At 49.2% G+C, this 21917-nt stretch overlaps 1 protein-coding gene across 1 annotated transcript; it reads left to right on the top strand.

The window, feature by feature from the left end:
- The first annotated feature begins 1703 nt into the window (after positions 1-1703).
- Positions 1704-18181, top strand: LOC124522951 (putative serine protease 42). Its single transcript, XM_047094650.1, has 7 exons — positions 1704-1770; positions 2600-2805; positions 2858-2996; positions 14305-14461; positions 15082-15344; positions 16238-16413; positions 17760-18181. Exons 1-7 carry the CDS (start codon positions 1704-1706, stop codon positions 17994-17996), a joined length of 1245 nt encoding a protein of 414 aa, XP_046950606.1. The 3' UTR covers positions 17997-18181.
- The last annotated feature ends 3736 nt before the right edge of the window (positions 18182-21917 follow it).

The raw sequence follows: 21917 nt of genomic DNA, 5'->3' as shown, positions 1-21917 counted from the left end.
GGGGGAGGCTAGAGGGCCCCTAATGAGAAACAGGGTCCTGGTGGGGCCCCCGGGGTCTGGAGCCAGGGGCCACCTGACCCGAGCCTTGGCGGTGGGTGCCCTTATTCCCCAAAACCTTCCTCTCAATCTCCCTTTGTCTGCATGTGAGAGGGGGTGGGGGCACTGTCCCATCCCGGTGCTGACCTCTGACCCTGGGCTGCACTCCAGTATTGGCTCTAAAAGTCAGAAAAGGGAGAAAGTGTAGCTGACTTGGAGGGACCATCCCTTTCTTCATTCTCACTCTTCCTGAACAGAGCACTGATTGGGTGCATCCTGAGTCCAGGATGAGGGGGCCCACGCTGCCCCCTGCTGGATCCCACCAAACCTGCAGCAGCCGCCTCTGACCAGCAAGCCCCAGCCCCTGATTCCAGGCCACCTCCTGACTTCTAGTCTCCACAGTCCCTCCCCTTCCTCCACCAATCCCTCTGCCCAGAGCAGCCTTCCACCCTGGCCCCAGCTCACCTCTCCTTGGGACTTGGACATCAGTGCCTCCCAGTCCAGCACTACCCTTTCAGTCCACCAGTCTGGGGAATCCGGCTTTTTCACAGGTCACCTTCCCCCACCTCTGCTCTCTCCCTCCCCAGTGAACTTCATATTCCCCCAACAAAGCCCACACTCTCACGTCTCCACTCATGCTGTCCCCTCTTTCTTATCTGGTGGACCCCGCTCCATCTACCTGCAAAATGGCCTTCTAAAAGACCACCCCTTCCCAGGGGGCCCAGGGAACAGTAGGTACGTGAGTAACTTAACCATCAGCAATAGGGTGAATTCTCAACAAAGGAGCTGGAGAGGGGTGGAGGCAGGTAGGGGTGTTCTTGGAGCTTCCCAAAGAGCCTGGCCTCCCAGCTTCTGCTGGCTTGGGGCAAAGCTCCCACTTTATTTTTAAGAAGTCTGGCCCAGGACTTGGAGCTCCTTGAAATATTCTCCTCCACGTCCCTTCCCTCCCCCCACCCACTTTAATTAAAACCATTGTTTGCAAGCACATGTTAATTAAAAAGCAAACATGTTTTGCTAAGTAATTTGGAAGCTCTGGTTATACAAACCAGAGTCATTCCAGTTAAAAACAACAACAACAACAACAACAAAAAAAAAACCACCCTCACCCAGCTTGCCCCAGTGTCTTGAGAGCTGAGCCTGTGTCCTGGGAGCTGAGGACCCCTTTGGCTACAGTAGATGCCTGTCCCTTTAGAGTTTACACTCTGTGTGGAGGCGTAGCCAGGCCACGGCATCCTTTCGTCTCACAGGTGGAGGCCCGGAGGTGACTCAGAGGCCTGGAGCTCTTGGCCAACCCTTTGCAAACGTGTACTTTGGGCCCCAGGAGCAACAGCTGGTGAGGAAGGGGGACAGACTCCTGTGCCCCATCTTGCAGGCAGGGTCCTTGTCTCAGAGCTACTGCCCAGCTGTGGGGTAAAGGGAGGAGGATGGGAGCATAACAATGCTGCAAGCCCCGCGAGGAAGGCTGGTGGGTGCTGGGTGGCCAGGGCTACCCCCCTAAGGTCTCTAGCACGGCTGGGGCTACAGATACCCAAAGCTGGCACAGCTGATCCTTTAGGTGAGGGTCAAAGGCCAGGACCAGCCTGATGGGTCAGGGGAGCCCTGGATGCTCAGAGACATCTCCTCTAGCCCCAGCTCCCCACTCTGTGTCTGGGGACGGCCACAATGCCATGTTCCCCACCCTGGCTCCTGGCCTTGGGGGTGCTGGGGCCTTGGAGGCCCTTCAGACCCTGTGCAGTAACCCCAGGGCCCATTGCAGGGTTCAGTGACCTCCAGCCTCTCCTGCTCCCCCCTCCCCTGTTGGCAGGGATGAGCGCATTTACCCAAGGGACCTCTCTAGGCTTCTAACTACCTTGCAACCTGCCTGTGGGTTCTCCCACTTGGGAGTCCCGCTAACAGGAAGGAGTTTCTTATAGGAAGGTCTCCTCGTGTGGTCTCTGTGTGTCACTGTTAGCCGTGACCGTGACCCCGGTGTGAAGTGGGTGTGAAGTGGTCTCTCCTTCCCTCCTGAAGGAGGAGAGGGCCTGAGGGTGCAGGGGTGGGGGCCTGGGGCAGTGACCGGGAAGGGTAAGTTTGTGTGTGGGCAGAGGGGAGGTGGACGCCGGCACTGTGGGGCACGGTGGGCGGGCTCGTTGTTCTGCGTGCGCGCGCGGGCGCGCGCGCGCGCGCGCACACACACACACACACACACACACACACACACACACACGGAGAAGGGGATCAGTGGCAGGGAGCCAGGAGACCCAGCTTTGTGCAGTCCAGCCGGCCCTCTCCCCTCTCCGCACTTGGTAGAATGAAGACTGTGTGCTGGGATGCGCGTAACTTGTCACACGCGGTGTTTGCCCCACGGGAACACACACACACCCTCACAAGCCACGACACGCGGTGACCTACAGCGACACACGCTGGCGGCCGGCTCCCGGGACTCAGCCCTCCCTCGGCGGCGCGCCAGCGACACACACAACACCGCCTCTCCACTCGCACCCACATTCCGGGCGGAGTCACGCTCCCGCCGCGCTGCCCCGATCGGCCCGCGGCGCGGCGCTTCTGTTCCGTTCGCTTCCAGCGCCGGGACCGCAGCGGGCGGGCCGGGATGAGCTCACGCCGCCGCCCGCCGGCCTCCCCGGCCTAACTCGCTCCAGATGCCGGCGGCCCGGCCGGGAGCGCGGCCCTCGGGCGCCCCCTGCAGGGAGCGGCGGGCGGCTCGGGGCGCACCGCCCGCCCGGAAGGGGAGGGCCTCAGGCCCCCCGCCCGCGGTCGGAGCCGCTGCGGGTGGGGGTGGGGGGCTGTCCCGCCGGCTCCCGCGTGCTTTCCCGGTCACCAGCCCACGCCCCTCCCCCCCGGTCGGCCCCGCTTTCCTGTGCTGTGTGCTTCCCCCGCCCCCCACCGCGGCCCTGGCCCACACCTCGGGGTGCGCCCCCTCCCCCTGCCCGGCTCCCCGGGACGCCCGGACCCCCGGCCAGGTAGGTGCTGCGGCTCCCGCCTCCCGCCCGCGGCGCTGGCCAGGCCCTGCCCACTCTCGTTGCTCTCGGAACAAACACCCTAGTTTCTACTGGGAAAGCAGCAGGGGCCTGACCACCGCCTGGTTTTAATAAGGAGCTGGTATTTCCCCGAAATCGCGGGCCGGTGGCTGACCTCACGGGGATGACGGCTGGCGCTGGGCCAGGGGGCGGGAGCCGGCTCCCGGGTGAGCCCCTGACGCCTGGTCTTGCGGAGAAGTCGGGCGGGGAGGAGGGCCTCCGGCTTCTAGTCCCAGCTCAACTGCCGCTCACCCCAAAATCTGTCCATCTTTCTGTCTGCCGTCGCTTTCTGTCTGCTGTACTGCCAGAAGCCCTTTCCAGCCCTGCCCAGGGTCCTGCTTCACTCCTGCCTCCTTGTGTGGCAAAGTGCTCGGCCCCTCACCTGGCATTTCCTCTCTTGTAGGACGGGGCTGTTGTGGGATTAGAGAGGGGACCAGCGAGGGAGAGCGGCTGTACCCCAGCAACGAGAAATTTCCCGAGGGCAGGGGGAGGGGCTCTCAGAAGCTGGGGGGCAGGGATCAGGCCTGAGCTTCTTGGAGCAGGGTGGCCGAGGCAGGGGTAGGGCCTGGGGAATTGGCAGCCTGGGGTAGATAGGGACAAGTCAGGTGTCCTGGCAGAGTCGCAGTGCTCAGTGAAGGGTCAGCAGAGAGGTAGGTGCACCTAGTCACGTGGAGACATGGGGGCCAGAATCTTTAGGCACTGAGGGGGTGGGGTGGGGGACAGAATGGAGGAGAGTGGAGCTAAGGCATCTCCGTAGTGAGTGGGGCCTCTGCCTGAGGGGCGAGGAGCCCTGGGAGCTGGTCCTGAAGTCCCCTCTGTAAACAGGGGACAAAGACTGAGAGAGCCAGAGGGGGACGCAGGATCCAGTGGAGGGACAGAGACCAGGAGCCGCAGAGGGAGCAGGGAGACAGAGAGAGGAGATGCCGCAGGCAGGTAGGCAGGACATGGCGGTGGCTGGTGGCTAGAAATTTTGTTTGTCGGCTCTGGGGCCTGCACCGTCCAGATGCTTGGGCCCCTCCTGCAAGTGACAATAACAGTGACTAATACTTCTTGAGCACAGCACAAGCCAGGCACTGCTCTAAGCACTTGAGAGTTATCTACGTTCTTGCGCTCCGATTCTGTGTTTTCATTCAGACGTGTATCAAGTGCCTACCAGGTGCCAGGCGTGTGCCAGGGGCTGGGACTATAGCAGTGGCAAGACGAACCTGCAGGCAGAACGTTTAGACGTGAAAGGGGAGGGCGGTTGATGTATACATGAGTGAAATACATAGTGCAGCATAGATCATCAAAGGATAAGGGGGGAAGACTGGGTGGAGGGCACAGCTTTTGAGAGGGTGTCCTGGGAGAGCCTCATCGGGGAGGTGACATTTGAGTACAGACCAAATCTGGCCTGCCACCTCTGAGCTGAGAGTGGTTCTTACAGAAGAGCATTTGCAGTCAATTCCACGATCCGGAACACTTAACACTGATGGTATCCCCTTAAAAGAACTCCATTCTTTCTCCTTGGTAAACCTGTATTACCAAAAAATAAAGACAAAAAAATAGTACTCAGTGGTGATTATATATATATATTTTAATTTTAAAAAATTTTTTTATTTTTTAAATTTTATTTATTTTATATATATATATTTTAATGCTTATTTATTTTTGAGAGAGAGAGAGAGACAGAGCATGAGCGGGGGAAGGACAGAGAGGGAGACACAGAATCTGAAGCAGGTTCCAGGCTCTGAGCTGTCAGCACAGAGCCTGACATGGGGCTTGAACCCACGAACTGTGAGGTCATGACCTGAGCCGAAGTTGGACACTTAACTGACTGAGCCACCCAAGCACCCCAGTTGTGATTATATTTTGAATTTCATCAATAAATATTTTGTGGAAGTTTGTTTTCTCTGTTCTATTTAAGTATGTGTATAATATTCTTGATTTTGTCTCTTGGCCATAGGGCCTAAGATATTTAGTATCTGGCCCTTTACAGAAAAAGTTTGCCAACCCTTGTATAGACCTAGGAGGTGAGGAAATGAACTCTCTGGATATCTGGGGACGGAGGGAGCAGCCAGTACAAAGGCCAGGAGGCAGGAGGTCATGAGGCCCATCAAGGAGGCCAGTGAGGCTGGAGCCCCTTTAGTGAGGAGGGGAGGGATTGGAAAGGGTCAGAGGGTCCTGGGCCAATGGTGTAATGTCAGTTCCTAGGTTTGTTTGTTTGTTTATTATTATTTTTTTAGAGAGAGAGGATACAAGTGAGCGAGGGGGAGAGAGAGAGAGAGAGAGAGAGGAAGGGGAGAGAATTCTCGTGAACACCCGATGCAGGGCTTGAACTCATGAACCATGAGATCATGACCTGAGCTGAAGTCAGTTGCTTAACGACTGAGCCACTCAGATACCCCATTTCGTAGGTATTTTTAAAAATAGGTGTGGCTATCATTAGTGGAATCGCTTGTTTTCTATTATATTTTCTAATTTGTGATTGCTGCAGGATAGAAGTTATTGATTTTGTATATTGATCTTTTCTCCCAGCCCTCTTAGTCTATTTTCTTATAGTTTTATTAATTTTTCAGTTGGTTCATTTGGATTTGTTTTGGAAGGCAAGTGCCTTCTGTATCTTCCTACCTGCATATGACTCAGTTTCTTCCTTTCTTTCCCTCCTTCCACTTCCCTTCTCCTTGCCTCCCTGTGCTCTCCTCACCTCCTTCCTTTCCCCTTTTACCTTCCCTCCTCTCTCCTCCCTTCCCCACTCTTCACATTTAATTCCCTCCTTCCCCTGCTTTTTCTTCTTCTCCCCACTTTCCCACTTTCCCCTCATAAAAATGAGAATTTAAATTTTCAAAAGAGACTTGATGAGAGGTATCTCCATCATGTACTTTTGATGCCCCCCCCCCCCGGGGTAGGGGCAGAAGGCTTTGTCCCCAGATGGAATCTGGATGTGGATGTGGGGACCGGGAGGGTCATACACAGACTCCAGAAGGGGAAGTCAAAAGAATGTCTGTGACAATCAGCAGAGGCTTTGTGATAGGGAACAGAACACTGATGTCATGTGGCTCTGAGTATAAAGGAGACTAGTAGATGGCTGTTCCTCAGGAGTCCAGATGTCAGATGGCTTCGGTGGGTACAGCCAGGACCTATATTTCACTCCTCTGTGCTCTGCCATCCTCAGGATCAGAAAATGTGTCTTCCAACTTGGATTTCTTTTTCAAGATTGTTTTGGCTATTTGGGGTTCTTAAGTTTCCATATGAATTTTAGAATAGGTTTTCCTATTTCTGCAAAAGAAGTCACTGAAATTTTGGTAGGGATTCCATTGAATCTGCAGATTGCGTTGGATAATATTATCATTTTAACAAGACTGCATTAAGTCTTCCAGTCCATGAACAGAGGATGTCACTCTGTTTACTTAAAGTCTTTAATTTCCTTAAGCAGTGTTTTATAGTTATCATTGTACAGTTGTTTCACCTCCTTGCTTAAATTTATTTATAAATTTATTTATTCCTAAGTATTTTTATTCTTTTTGATGCTGTTGTAAATGGGATTGTTTTCTTAATTTCATTTTTTAAAAAAGTTTATTTATTTTGAGAGAGACAGAGAGAGTGTGAGTGGGGGAGTGTCAGAGAGAGAGGAGAGAGAGAGAGAGAGAGAGAGAGAGAGAGAGAGAGAGAGAATCCCAAGCAGGCTCCATGTTGCTCCAACCCACAAAGCCACGAGATCATGACCTGAGCAGAAACCAAGAGTCAGATGCTTAACCAACCGAGCCACCCAGGCGCCCCTCTTAATTTCCTTTTTGATTGTTCACTGTTAGTGTATGCATTAGAGAATAGATATTTGTGGTTGATTTTGTATCCTACAACTTTTCTGCATTTGTTTATTATTGCTAACAGGTTCTTCTTTTTTGTGCAACCTTTATGGTAAGATCATGCCATCTGTGAACAGAGATAATTTTACTTCTTGCCAATTTGGGTGCCTTTATTTCTTTTTCTTGCCTAATTGCTGTGGCTAGACCTTTCAGTACTACGTTGAATAGAAGTGGTGAAAGTTGGCATCCTTGTTTTGTTCTTGATCTTAGGCGAAAGCTTTTAATCTTCCACCACTGAGTGTAATGTTCACTGTAGGTTTTTCATATATGGCCTTTATCATATTTAGGACATTTCTCTCTATTCCTAGTTTACTGAATGTTTTTATCACGAAAAGGTGTTACATTTTGTGGAATCCTTTCTTGCATCTCAATTGAGATGTCCCCTTAAGGACAGTTTTTATTATCTGCCTTTTTCCCTGTGCATTTCTTATTTCTTTGCATGTCTTGCAATTTTTTCACTGAAAGGCAGACAACAGGTAATATATTGTAGCGAATCTGGACACTGGTTCTGTGCCCCCTGGCCCCACCCCGGACTTATGGTCATGTCGTTTGTTTGGTCATTTGTTTATTTGTTTAGTGACTTGCGTAAGATAATTCTGTGAAGTCTATTTCCCTTCCATTTTGCAGTCTCTGAGATATCCTTGCTCAGATTCCTGCACACCCCCCCTTATTTTAGGGTTGATTCCTGAATCAGCATAAGCCACTCATTGGTCAATGGTCGTGTGTAAGCGCCTTTAGTCAGTTTTATTTTCACTATTTACTGTTGAATATGTGTGTTTATCTTGGAGACTGCTTTCACAGCTTAGGGAATTTACTTTTCCCCTACATGTTCAGCCAGGGACTAGTAGCTTGGGAGTTCCTTGTCCATTCACTCCCTAGAAGACATAGTTTGTGCACAGTGGTGTGTGCATGGTCTTTTTGGCTCTCTCTAGTTTTCTTTCTAGTTTTCTGAACTAGTTTTCTCTGTTAAACTTCCAGCCAGTCTACCATTTCACTGGTCGCTGCCAGTGTTATGGAGCGATCAACCCTCTCTTACTTGCTAATCAGGAAGATCTCTATGTTTTAAACAACTCCCTTAGGCACGAATTTCTCTACGTCTGTTCCAAATAAATTCAGTTATTTCAGACAGAGCTGCAGTGCCCTCCTTGCAGCCTGCCTGTTCCCCTGGGCAGAACGTTTGTGCTGCTGCTGCACCAGAGCCGAGGATGGGGGTGGCAGCCTGCCTCTCCTCGAGTGAAACTCCTGTTCCGTGAGTGGGCGCTGGGGAACAGATGGAATCCATGGGGCTTCTCACTGGCCCTTCCCCAGGTGGAACCTCTGTCCTGTGAGTGAGCTGGGATGGGGCACCCGAAGCCCCAGTGCTCTCAGCCTGCTGTGCCTGGGGTTGACCTTCTGCCCTGTGAGTAGGAGCAAAGTGTGGAAAGGGAGCTCCAGTCCTCCTGGGCATGCCTGTTGGAACAGGGCTTCTGCAAATGGACTTTGGGGAAGGAGAGACACGAGCTACCTCCTTCTTCTGAGGTGAAATCTTAGCCGGGGGAGAAGGAGATCCCGTTGTCTTGGCCGCTTATTCATAGCAGAGTTCCATAAAATGGAGCTAAGGAGGGGGGATGAGAGCTGGTTATGGCTCAAATGCCATAGGCTCCGCTGTTCTTAGCAAGTTTTGTAGATTTTCTCGTATAAATATTTCTCAGTGTTTTGTATGCCCATAGGATTTTTCCAGACACCTGACATCATGGTTTTTAAAAAATAGCTTTCACCAGTTAAGTAGCTTTTTCTCTAGAGAGAGAATCAACCAAATTCTTCACGAAGCCATTCTGGAAGTCCAAACTCCAAGTTTTAAAAAACTCGAAACATTTGCCAACTTTCAAGACATTTTTCTGTTATTCTAATTTCTGTTATGATCTGTATCTGCATGATGTAATTTGTACAGTCTCAGTTCTTTAAATTTATGACCACTTCTTTAATGGCCCATAATGCAGTCTCTCTTGGTGTATGTTTCACAAACACTGGGAAAAAAAGTGTATCCTGCTGTTGCTAGGATAGAATATCTATAAATGTCCATTAGGTCTAACTCTTTCATAGTATTTTGCAGATCTTATATATGCTTACTAGTTCTCTGTGTACTCATTCTATCAGTTTTTTAGGAAGACATGTTGAAGTTCCAGATTCTAATTTTGGTTAGGTTGTCTTTTTCTCCTTGCTCTGTAAATTCTGAGCTCTGTTGTTAGGTGTATTTAGGTACATACACATTTAGAATTTTGTTTATCATCTGTAATTAATGTCTCTGCTTATCCCTGATAATATCCTTTGCTCTGAGGTTGGCTTTGGCTGTTGGTAATAGAGCCACTCCTTTGTTTAGCTAGTGTTTGCACCGTATATCATAGTCTATCCTTTTCCCTATAACCTCCCTGTTTTTATATTTAAGCTGTGTTTTTATTTAAAAAAAAATTTTTTTAATGTTTATTTATTTTTGAGACAGAGAGAGACAGAGCATGAACGGGGGAGGGTCAGAGAGAGAGGGAGACACAGAATCCGAAGCAGGCTCCAGGCTCCGAGCTGTCAGCACAGAGCCCGACGCGGGGCTCGAACTCATGGACAGTGAGATCATGACCTGAGCCGAAGTCGGACGCTCAACCGACTGAGCCACCCAGGCGCCCCAAGCTGTGTTTTTATATATTTGAGCTGTGTTTTTTAAAAAAAAAAAAACAACCCAGTTTGACTGTCTTAGTTCACGTAATAGAAGCTTTCATTCGAGGTGCCTGGGTGGCTCAGATGGTTGAATGTCCAACTCTCGATCTCAGCTCAGGTCTTGATCTCAGGGTTGTGAGTTCGAGTGCCATGTTGGGGTCCACGCTGGGTGTGGAACCTACTTAAAAAAAAAAAGAAGCATTAATTCTTTAATAGAACATTCACCTTTAGTGTAAGTGTTGATATTGTTGGATTAAAATCTATCATGGCAATTGCTTTCTATTTGTACCATGTCGTTTCTCTTTTTCTCTGTTCCTGCTTTCTTTTAAATTAATGGAGTATTTTTTATGATTCTATTTTATCTTTGCTGTGGTCTTATTGATAGTTATGTAACTGTTTTTCCTGATTTCCCTAGAGTTTGCAGTATATATCTTTCATTAATTGCCCTCTGCTTTCAAATAAGACTATTTGCTTTTCAGGAAGTGCAAGGACCTTATAACAGTATCCTCTCTATTCTTTCTCATTCCTGTATTAGTTTTCTATTGCTGTCTATGCTATAGTCAAATCATTTGGACGATAGCTAATGTTTTTTGCATCAGAAGTTATGTCAAGCTGCTTTATACAGTTCTTGTGCTGTTCAAAGTTAAACTAAGCAAGATATGCATGCCCACACAAATTTGCAGTGAATATATTTTCTGAGCTTTCTGCTATCACTCCAGAAGCAGTTTCTGGACCTCTGCGTAAGTGCCGCAAAGGAAATTTACATATTTCAAACCCATTTAACTGTAAAGTCGAGGGGCTTGCACCTCAACTCCAGTGAAGTGATTAATTTGCGATGTAATGACATGATGAAAGGCAAGTATCAAGAGAAAAACTTAAAATAGCTCATTAAAGCCTTCCAAGGGAAGAATATGCTTGAAGCTATAGGTTCATGGATTAATATCAGCATTTGGCAACGCTGCATGAAAAGCCATTTTAAAAATTAAATGCATAAAATATTATAGATCACCATTAACAGAAATATGCAATTGATTTTGGTGATAGAGAACACTAGTTTTTTTTTATTTTGTTATTTTATGAATATAATTTATTGTTAAATTGGCTTGCATACAATAACCCGTGCTCATCCCAACAAGTGCCCTCCTCAATGCCCATCTCCCATCCCCCCCCCCCCCGCCATCCACCCTCAGTTTGTTCTCTGTATTTAAGAGTTTCTTGTGGCTTGCCTCCTTCCCTCTCTGTTTGTAACTATTTTTTCCCCTTCCCTTCCCCCATGGTCTTCTGGTAAGTTCCTCAAGATCCACATATGAGTGAAAACATATGATATCTGTCCTTCTCTGACTGACTTAGTTCACTCAGCATAATACCTTCCAGCTCCATCCACAATCCTGCAGACAGCATGATTTCATTCTTTCTTATTGCCAAGTAGTATCCCATTGTAGATATAAACCACATCTTCTTTATCCATTCATCAGTTAATGGGCATTTAGGCTGTTTCCATAATATGGCTATTGTTGAAAGCACTGCTATAAACATTGGGGTACACATGCCCCTATGTATCACCACTCCGGTATCCCTTGGGGAAATTCCTAGTAGTGCTGTTGCTGGGTCATGGGATAGTTCTATTTTTAATTTTTCGGGGAACCTCCACACTGTTTTCCAGAGTGGCTGCACCAGTTTGCATTCCCACCAACGGTGCAAGAGGGTTCCCATTTCTCTGCATCCTTGCCAGCCTCTGTAGTTTCCTGATTTGTTCATTTTAGCCACTTTGATCCGTGTGAGGTGGTATCTCAATGTGGCTTTGATTCGTATTCCCCTGATGAAGAGTGACGTTGAACATCTTTTCATGGGTCTATTGGCCATCTGGGTGTCTTCTTTGGAAAAGTGTCTATTCATGTCTTCTGCCCATTTCTTCACTGGATTATTTGTTTCTTGGGTGTTGAGTTTGCTAAGTTCTTTGTGGATTTTGGATACTAGCCCTTTATCTGATATGTCATTTGCAAATACCTTTTCCCATTCCATTGGTTGCCTTTTAGTTTTGTTGACTGTTTCCTTTGCAGTGCAGAAGCTTTTTATCTTTTTTTTTTTTAATTTTTTTTTAATGTTTATTTATTTTTGAGACAGAGAGAGACAGAGCATGAACAGGGGAGGGGCAGAGAGAGAGGGAGACACAGAATCGGAAGCAGGCTCCAGGCTCTGAGCCATCAGCCCAGAGCCTGACGCGGGGCTTAAACTCACGGACTGCGAGATCGTGACCTGAGCTGAAGTCGGATGCTCAACCGACTGAGCCACCCAGGCGCCCCCAGAAGCTTTTTATCTTAATGAGGTCCCAATAGTTCATTTTTGCTTTTAATTCTGTTGCCTTTGGAGATGTGTCAAATAAGAAATTGCTGTGGCTGAGGTCAAAGAGGTTGTTGCCTTCTTTCTCCTCTAGGGTTTTGATGATTTCCTGTCTCACATTTAGGTCTTTCATCCATTTTGAGTTTATTTTTGGAGAGCACTAATTTTACACCCAGTTAGGTAAATTGTTATTCTCCTCCCAAATAATCCCATTCTTCTCACTGGTAGATTTGTATGATAAAATATTATACCCAATTACTATTATTACTACATATTTTTTTAATTAAAAAATTTTGTTTTAATCTTTATTTATTTTTGAGAGAGAGACAGAGTGTGAGCAGGGGAGGAGCAGAGAGAGAGGGAGACACAGAATCCAAAGCAGGCTCCAGGCCCTGAGCTGTCAGCACAGAGCCTGACATGGGGCTCGAACTCATGAACTGTGAGATCATGACCTGAGCCCATGAACTGTGAGATCATGACCTGAGCCGAAGTCAGACACTCAACTGACTGAGAGCCACCCAGGTGCCCCGATTATTACTATATTTTTATGGAAAAGTTTTCTTCTTTTTATATAAAAGCCTACATAATATCCTCAGTTGTATCTCAAAATCCTAAAATATTTGCTCTCTGGCTCTTTATAGAAAACATTTATTGACCTCTGAACTAGAGTCTTCAAATATGTTCATCAGAGTATTTAAGATTCCCTGTGTGATAGTTCCAAACCTCATGTCATATCTGCATCTAGTTCTGTTGGTTGCTTTGTCTCTTGACACCATGTTGTTAATTTTCTTTTCATTGAGTGTCTCATCGTTTTTTGTTAAAACTAGTCATTTTGTGTAGGCGAACAGAGACTTAAACACTGTGCTCAGAAATGGTCATGTCTTGGGGCACCTGGGTGGCTCGGTCGGTTAAGTGACCGACTTCAGCTCAGGTCATGATCTCAGGGTTCATGAGTTCGAGACCCGCATCGGGCCTGTGCTGACAGCTCAGACCCTGCAGCCTGCTTCGGATTCTGTGTCTCCTTCTCTCTTTGCTCCTCCCCCGCTCATGCTCTGTCTGTCTCTCTCCTTCAAAGATAAATAAAAATATTAAAAAGCAAAAAAAGAAATGGTCACGTCTTTTCTTTAGTAGAGAGTATTGAGACAGTCATGCCCAGTTTTGTTGTATGGTTACCCTCCATGTGTACCAGGCTTGAAATTCTTCTGTTATTTTTTGCTTAGAGTGGTGGTTGATTTGTTGGATTGTTTCTCCGTGTCTGTTCCACACTCGGGACAGTCTTCTCTGTGCTTATGTGACAAAGAGGGCGTCTTTCCACACTTTTACCCCTCCTTTAGCAGTAAACTGCGGTTACTTGTTCCTGGACACTTGCTAGTCTAGTAGGGGAGGGAGGAGGTGGGGCATTCTTTGTTTTTCTGGCTCAGCGCCTCACCGTCCGGCAGGTGCTATATTCTTGGCTCTCAGAGATGAGGCCTTCTCAGTGATCTTGACTCTCTCCCAGCATAGGCGAGAGAGTCTGATCTGGCTCCTTCCTTAGGGGTAGAAGTTGTTTTATGTTCTCTTCCTCTAGCTACAGTAGGCTTTAACTTGCGCTCTGAAAGGCAGGTCACGGAGTGGAGACAGGGCCCCGGTGGAACCCAGTGCGCGACGTTTGGCACGCCAGTGGGGCCCCCAATCCGGGAGCTCTAGTTCCGACGCTCGCGCGCATGCGCAGACCCGTCCACCTGCCGCCGCGAGGGGAGCCGCGAGGGGGAGCCGCGAGGGGGAGCCGCGAGGGGGAGCCGCGAGGGGGAGCCGCGAGGGGGCGCCGTACCAGTCGGCTCATGGCGTCCCCCACTGGCGGCTCCCCGGGCCTCCTACTCTGGCTCCTGCTCCTCCAGCCGCAGCTCAGTGGGGCGCGGGGCAGGTTGGCGCCATCCCCACTCTCCCCTTCGCCCTTGGGAGGCGGCCACGAGGACCCCGATGCCACCGTGTGGAGGGTTGCGGGACCGTCTACGCCCCCCGAGCCCCAAGAATCTGCCCCAGTCTCCCAGTTGGTGGGATTGATCCCAGGTGACACTTGGCGTTGGGGGCCCTGGGCAGGTGGCTGAGGCACCAGAGTGGGAACCAGTGCTCTCGGGGAGTGTGGGGGAGCCAGGGTCCCTCCACCTCACCCCCCCCCCGGGGGGGGGTGGTCTGAGGAATGCAGCACCGCTTGTGGAGTCTGAGCGGGATGCCACTCGGCCTCGCGGGTATGTGGCCTGGGGACGTCATAACACCGTCCTGGAGTCAAGGAGGCCGTGGCCTTCTCACGTGTCCAAGGGGCACCTGGGCCTTTCCTGGGAGGCCTGGGGAGCAGGGCCTGTTTCTCTGAGGTTCTTCCTCCTGCTCTGTTCTCACCCCAGGGTGTGGCCAGGTAAATGCGAAAATCTTGGGAGGACAGGAGGCTGAAGAAGGGAAGTGGCCCTGGCAGGTGAGCGTGAGGATCAGAGGCAAGCACGTGTGCGGAGGTTCCCTCATCACACAGCAGTGGGTACTGACTGCAGGCCACTGTATTTTAAGGTGAGGAGTGACAAGTGGAGACTTGAGAGGTTTTGTTTTTTTTTAAATTTTATTTTAGAAAGAGAGTGCACTAGGGGGGAGAGGGGAGAGAGTACAGTTGGGGGGGGGGGAGAGAATCCCAAGCAGACTCAACGCTCAGCGCAGAACCCTGGGCAGTGGGGGGGGGGGGGCGGGAGGGGGACGATCCCACCCCCCTTAGGATCAAGACCTGAGCTGAAATCAAGAATCGGATGCTCAACAGACCGACCCACCCAGGCACCCTGAGACTTGAGAGTTTTGAAGCCAGTCCTGCTCTCCTCAAATACCTAGTAGGTTCTGTTGCCCTGGCGAGTTGGCAGAACCCAAGCCCAACCCAACCCAGCCAAAGCACACCCACTAAAAATGGGGTCTGCGCTGGGAGTGTGGTTACCAGGAATACTAATTCTGAGAACAAAACCAATCGTTTGGATGAGCAGACCAGTTTTGAGAGTCGGTAAGGAGGGATTCCTGGTGTTGGGCCAGTGGAGAGAGTGGTGAGGGAGGTTGGGACCATATTGGGAAACATCTGCCATGTGTGGAAAAGGCACACGGGATGCTTCCTGGGGTCTCTCTGAGGGGGCACATCTTCTTCTCTCCCACAGCCGTTTCCACTACAATGTCAAGATGGGAGATCGGAGTGTCTATAAAGAAATCACAAGTGTGGTGGTCCCCGTCCGAGACATCATTGTCCACCCTCAGCTGTCAGTAGTTGGAACCATTCAAAAGGACCTTGCCCTTCTCCAGCTCCTCTACCCTGTAAACTTCACCATGACCATCCAGCCTATATGCATCCCTCAGAAGACTTTCCGGGTGGAAGCTGGGACCACGTGCTGGGTGACCGGTTGGGGCAGAAAAGAAGAATATGGTGAGACTGTGAGGCAGGAAGCCGACCCAGGAAGAGGGAGATAGCTTTAGCCCTGCATTAGGCAAACAGGCTAAAGAGAGGGACAGGGAAGCAGACGGCCTGGCAGAGGGGTGAGGGGACAGCGGTTTAGCAGCAGCCAGGGTGATGGTTCCTGATTGGCTTGAGGACACTGATTGAGGACTTTTGTTGCAACACAAATATTTCATGGTAGCCATTTAGGAAAGGCACCGGTCCCGGGAACTGGAGCTACTCTCAGGAGAAGAAATACAGGGGTGAAATCTCTTTATGGAGATTCGTGAGGGACCATGCCTGGCTGGCTTGGGTTTTTTTTTTTTTTTAGGTTCCCTGGGGACCGAGCCAGATGCTATGGAATTCTATTCAGGGTGGCTTTCTGCTGAGCAGGTGAGGAGTGGTTTGCCAGCCAGAGCTGTCCCTCTCTGAAAGTATCTTGGTGGTTAGGGAGCTTCCTGTCCTTTTGAGTACAGGCAGAGCCAGAAGGTCGCTGTTGCTGAGGCTATAGGGCCCCCATCTCTGGAAAGAGTCTGGACTGGTAACCCTGGGGCACATTCGAGAGTCTGTGATCCTGCTCAAAAGTAAAGATACGTTACTGATGCACGGAATACCTGTCACGATTACCACTGATACTCAGGGTAACAGATACCTGATGATCATTTCTCAGGCTGGTAAGGCCTTGCCTCTTCCTGTCCAGATCGGTTCTTCTTTATCCTGTCTTGGTTTTAGTTCTTACCTCCTTTTAATCCCCGTGTCAACTTTGGGCCTCAGTTTCCTCCAGAGTCTAATGGGGACGATACCCACCGCCCTGCCTTCTCAAAGGGGATTCTCGGTGCTTAGGGGCTTACTGTCCACCTGTGCACAGTTTCTTTACTTCTGAGTTTCTTTACTTATAGGTGGCGACCTTATTACCTCTGTTCTCCATGAGGTCGACCAAGACATCATCCACCATGAAAAATGTAATGAGATGATTCAGAAAGCCATGAAAACAACTAGGGATGTCGTACTGGAAGGAATGCTCTGTGGCTATAAAGGTGCAGGAAAGGATTCATGTCAGGTAAGTTCACGGACCCTTTCCTACCTCTGTATCGAGGTTGTTCCCTCCCAGTTTCCTCATTCGCAAGTGGCACGGCCTCCTCCTCCCTTGTGGCTCCCCTGAGCTGGCCTGGCCTGTTTCTTCAGAGGGGAGCAGCCCTTGCTGGCCTGGGGGCACTGCCACGGTGTGGGGAAGCTGGGGCAGGTAATGCTAATAACAGAAGTCCCTTTGATTGAGTTCCTCCTCTGTGGCACTTACGGTGTGAGCCAGTGTGGGTATTGACCCCCAGTAGCTCTGTGAACCCACATCATAACCCCGCGGCATAGACATCGTAGCGATTATACAGACGAGGTGAGGTCCAAAGATATCAGCTCCAGGTTCCCCCGTGGGTGCTTGCAGGACTCCTAGAGGATGAGTGTTTGCGTTTCTTGGAAAGAGAACAGCATTGTAGGGAGAGGGATCAGCATGTGGAGCAGCTCAGAGGTCCCAGGGAACGTGTCACATTTAAGGGAACGTTTTCCAGGTCTGGACCAAATGAGGTGGCAAATGTGGCCAGAGAAGAGGGTTGGAGTCAGAGTACGCGTGGCCTGGAGTGCTGGTCCAAGTTTCTAGACGCCGTCTGGGCAGGACTGTGGGCTAGACGTTTGTTTCCATCATCTAGGCGATGGTGCTGAGTCCCGAGCGGGACGTGGGGGGATGAGGGGGTGAAGGAGGTGTGTCCAACGTTGAATCTTGGGTAACTGAGTGCTGTTGAGGGAGGGGGCTCGGGAGAGGTTAGGAGGGCTGTCTGTTTCTGTCTGAGCTGGTTGGTGTGGGGCCATCAGAGCAGGTCTGGGAAGGACGTGCCGTGCTCTGGGTGAGGTGGGGGATATATGGGATGTCTGGGAGGGGATCTTCCAATATGGAGGCAGCTGGCTATATGGGTTAGGAGTCCTAGAGAAACTGTTAGCTAGATAGATGGATTGAGGGGGCTGCCAAGAAGAGGTGATATTCCAAATGTTTTCACAGCCACTGTGGTTTGGGCAGTGACCGGTTAAAATATCCTCCTGAGGATATTAAAGTTTTCCCATTAACTTTTCTATTTTTTTCAAAAAGGTTGTTATTTTTAAGTAATCTCTACACCCAGCATGGGGCTTGAACTTACAACTCCAAGATCAAGAGTTGTATGCTCCACCGATGGAGCCATCCAAGGTGCCCCTGCCCATTAACTTTTAAGTTCTTAGTTCTCATATTTGCAGAAAGCTGGGCCTGATAGGTGCCTGGGGGAACTTCCCCATGTGCCTGAGTCCCTGGTGCCTTGCAGGGCAGTGAGCCTGCTCTGACTTGGATGGCCTTGCATGCCTGTTTGTTTCTTTCTCTTTCTACAGGGAGACTCTGGGGGCCCTTTGGTCTGTAAATTTAAGGACACATGGGTCCAGGTGGGACTCGTGAGCTGGGGCTTAGGCTGTGGTCGTGGAAATGTGCCTGGAGTTTATACAGACATTGCTGCCTACTCTAAGTGGATAGTTGAAGTGATAAACCGGGCTGCCTCTTTGTATCCAGTGGTGTTCCTCATTCCACTTCTGTGCCTGGTGCTGCCCCTGGGCATCCTCGTGGCCCCGTGATCACCCCGCCCACTCCCCTCCTGTTTTTGACTCTCACCCGAGGCCTGTCCTCCAACCTCCCCCTCCTCCTCATTGCCCTTTCCTCCAATGCTGGTTGGGATCCACTGACCCTGTAGGGAGCTACCCAGTAGAGAGTGGCAGTAAGCCCAGAGCCCTGAAGTGTCCCAGCCTGATGCCCCAGTCACCTGCCCCACACCTTGGCTGTGCTCTGCCTGCTGGGAAGGAGGCAGCCGACCTGCCAGCTGGAGCCCGGCGCTTCCCTGACGCCTTGGAGAGCCTCTACCAAAGAAGAGACCTCATGAGCAGTGAGACAGCATTCGACGTGGCTGTGGTCTCAGGCTTTCACCTGACAGTGAGCTTGGTGATTGTGCAGAGAGAGCCAGGCGGTGTCACCACGGCCCTGCTGAGGTCTGAGGCCTGGGGGTTCCGCCTCCGACCCAGGTGTCTGGGACTGGGCGAAGTTCCCCCCTACCCAGTGCGGATCCACCTGGATCCTGCTGGGGCAGCCCCGCGATGGGGCCCCCTTTCTTGAGTACCCAGTGGCCACATCCAGGCTCACCCCAAGTCGTGCGGAGGCACTGAGTGTGGAAATCTTAGATGTCAACTGAATAAATGTTTGAAGAGTTGCTTTTGTGTTCTGTACATCTCCTGGTCTGGGCTGTGGGGGACGCTGAGAAGTTATCTCACATTTAACTTAGGAGTGTGTTGATGTTGCTTTAAAGCATTTCTTTAGGGGTGCCTGGATGGCTCAGTCGGTTGAATGTCCGACTTCGGCTCAGGTCATGATCTCGCGGTCCGTGAGTTCGAGCCCTGCGTCGGGCTCTGTGCTGACAGCTCAGAGCCTGGAGCCTGTTTCAGATTCTGTATTTCCCTTTCTGCTCCTCCCCTGCTTGCCTTCTATGTCTCTCTCTCAAAAATAAATAAACATTAAAAAAAAATTTAAAACAGGAGAGGCAGAGAGAGAGGGGGACACAGAATGCGAAGTGGGCCCCAGGCTCTGAGCTGTCAGCACAGAGCCCGACGTGGGGTTCGAACTCATGGACTGCAAAATCAATACCTGAGCTGAAGTCGGATGCTCAATCGACTGAGCCACCCAGGCACCCACATGATGCTTTTTAAACCCTAGAGGGAGGGGGGGGGCCCTCGACTCGAGTTTGACAGATGGTTCTAGCTCTTGGGTCCTGCTGCTGTGCCCCTCATGGCCGCCAGCAGCTCTGCAGGGACCTTTGTAGTTGAATTTGCTGGCCGTTGCTTCTAGGGAGGAGGAAGTGAGAGAGAGTGGAAGCGAGAGAAAGGTCAGGGCACTGCACCCAGCCTGCAACCTTTATTTTCTGCCTGTTTGTGCTGTTTCCCCTGGAGTTATGTAGAGCCTTGAGCACCAGGTTCCCTTGGCCTGTGAAGAGTGCCGGGCCGAGACTCAGCGAGAGGACAGGTTGAGTGCTTCCTGGGTCTCTGCTGGCTCACGTCCCGTCCTGCGTTATCTGTGGTCCCAAGAGTAGCTCTTTGTTCTGATGCGAAGATGCAGAGCACTTCCCCACTCCAGATTTCCTTCCGTGTTCTTGAAACTTTGAGGTTCCTTTCTTTTAGGAGGGGATTAGAGCATTTTGCATGTGAGAAGAATGTGCCAGGTGACTATTTAGGTGGATAAAGAAGGGGACTGGGGTAAAGACTGATAACTCTCCTCTGACACCTCTCATCCCTTAATAAAGCCTGTGTTTCCAAGCCTTCCACTAAGGGAGACACTAAGTTCTGTGTGCCTAAGCTCGTGTGGCACTAAGTCCTGGCCAATAAAATATAAACAGAAGTGCTGGGTGTGATTTGTGGGAAATGTCCTTAAATGGAGGACAAGCCCCTTCTTCAGATCTCTTTGCTCTCTCCTGGCTGGAGTGTGTGCACGGTGACGGGAGCTTGTGCGGGTGATATGGGACAGAAGGAACAAGGCTAAGGGCACAGAACAGGAATTTAGAAGGAACTTGGCTCCTTCGAGTTTGTCGCTCTGCCCTCACAGCTCTTTATGCAACAGAGAAATACACTTTTTTTTTTTTTTAATTAAGCCATTATTATTTTCAGTCTCAGTTACTCGTATAAAAACCTCATTCTAACTAATTCAGTTGGTATCATCTGGAGTTTTATTTCTGGATTTTTATGAATATAAGCTTTTGAAGTCATTTATGTAGGAGGAATTCTTTCTAATTCCTACTTGACTATATACACCATTGCTTCCTTCTCTATTCATTTTTTAAAATTGATAAGGTTAAAAGCTTATGTTGATGAATGACTGTTATCTCTTAATGTACTTCCGTATTGTTATTTATTGAGGTATAATTTATAGTAAAATGTACACCCTGCAGTATAAAATTCTATGAGTTTTTTAATGTTTATTTTTTATATTTGAGAGAGAGAGGCGGGGGGGGGGGAGGCAGAGCGTGAGTGGGGGAGGGGCAGAGAGAGCTGGAGACAGAATCTGAATGAAGCAGGTTCCAGGCTCGGAGCTGTCAGCACAGAGCCCGATGCGGGGCTGGAACCCACGAACCGTGAGATGGTGACCTGAGCTGAAGTCGGATGCTCAACTGACTGAGCCATCCAGGCGCCCCAATTCTATGAGTTTTAAGAGAGGTATACCCCATGCCAACATTTCCAAATCATGATGGAGAACGTTTGTTTTAATCCAGAATGCTCTCTTATGTGTCCCTTTCTAATCAGCCCCTCCCAGAGATAACCACCATTCTGATTATCATCAGGTTATTTGCATGTCATTAGACCTCATATTGATGGAATAATATAGTCAATGCTCTTTTGTGTCTGGTTTCTTACCTTCCACGTGTTGTTTTTGAGATTCATTCATGTTGCTACATGTACCATTAGTTCATTCCTTTTTATTGGTGAATAGTAATATTCTTGCATGAATATTCCATAGTTGGTTTATTCTCCTGTTGGTGGACATTTGGGTTGTTGCCAGTCTGGGGCTACTATGAATGAAGCTGCTAGTAAACATTCTAATATAAGACTTTTTTGTATCTATACACTTTCACTTCATTTGGGAATAAACCTAGGAGCGGAACTGCTGACTCATAAAATCGATGTATGGTTAACGTTATTGGAAATTCCAAAGACTTTTCCAAATTGGTTGTACCGTTTTACGCTAGTCCCAGCAACAAAGGAGAGTTCAGGTTGGTCCACATCTTCATTTGTCCTCGGTGTTTTTATTTGCCCAATTCTAATGGGTATGAAGTGGTATCTCATTGGGGTTTTAATTTGTGTTTCCCTGTAACTAATGATACTGAGCACCTTTTCATGTGCTATTGGTTATCTGCGTATCTTCTTTTGTGAAGTATGTTTTCAATTCTTTTGCCCATTTTTAATTAGGATGCTTATTATTTTTTTTTATTGCTCATTTATAAGTAGTCTTCTTGTGTTCTGAATAGAATCCTAAGTCTGTCACTTGCTTTTTTCACTTTTTAGCTGGGGGCTGTGAGGATTTTTCTTCTATTTTTTTCTTCCCTAAGCTTTATACTTTTAGCTTTTACATTTATGTTTGTGCTCTACAAATTCATTTGGGGGCATGGTATGGGATAAGGATCCAAGTATATTTTTCCATATCTTTAATGTTTATCCACTTCCAGTACCATTTGTTGAAAATACATTTATTTTCACATTGATTTGCATTGGTACTTCACCAAAAATTAATTGACAGTGTATATGTGCATCTATTTATGGATTCTCTATTCAGTTCCTTATCTATTTGTTTATTCTTTTTTAAATTTATAAAAAATTTTTTATTTCGAGAGAGAGAGTGTGTGTGTGTGCGTGTGCAGGGGAGGGGCAGAGAAGAAGGGAGAGAGAGAGAGTCCCAGCCAGCCTCTGCACTGTCAGCATGGAGCCCTACTCAGGGCTGATCTCCTTGTGATCATGACCTGAGCT

Source organism: Lynx rufus, unplaced genomic scaffold (genome assembly GCF_022079265.1).
Source record: "Lynx rufus isolate CCGP_SWC_20201006 ecotype Redwood Valley unplaced genomic scaffold, mLynRuf1.p SCAF_4, whole genome shotgun sequence".
NCBI classification, from domain to species: domain Eukaryota; kingdom Metazoa; phylum Chordata; class Mammalia; order Carnivora; family Felidae; genus Lynx; species Lynx rufus.
Note: the sequence above shows the minus strand (reverse complement) of the source record. Positions and strands in the feature narration are given on the sequence as shown.

What these genes read in the sequence shown, in the direction of transcription:
- LOC124522951 (XM_047094650.1), top strand. Translation starts at nt 1,704, where the DNA reads ATGTTCCCCACCCTGGCTCCTGGCCTTGGGGGTGCTGGGGCCTTGGAG. An exon ending in GCAGGCCACTGTATTTTAAG is followed by an intron (nt 14,462 to 15,081) that starts GTGAGGAGTGAC and finishes TCTCTCCCACAG; the next exon opens with CCGTTTCCACTACAATGTCA. An exon ending in GGGCAGAAAAGAAGAATATG is followed by an intron (nt 15,345 to 16,237) that starts GTGAGACTGTGA and finishes TTTACTTCTGAG; the next exon opens with TTTCTTTACTTATAGGTGGC.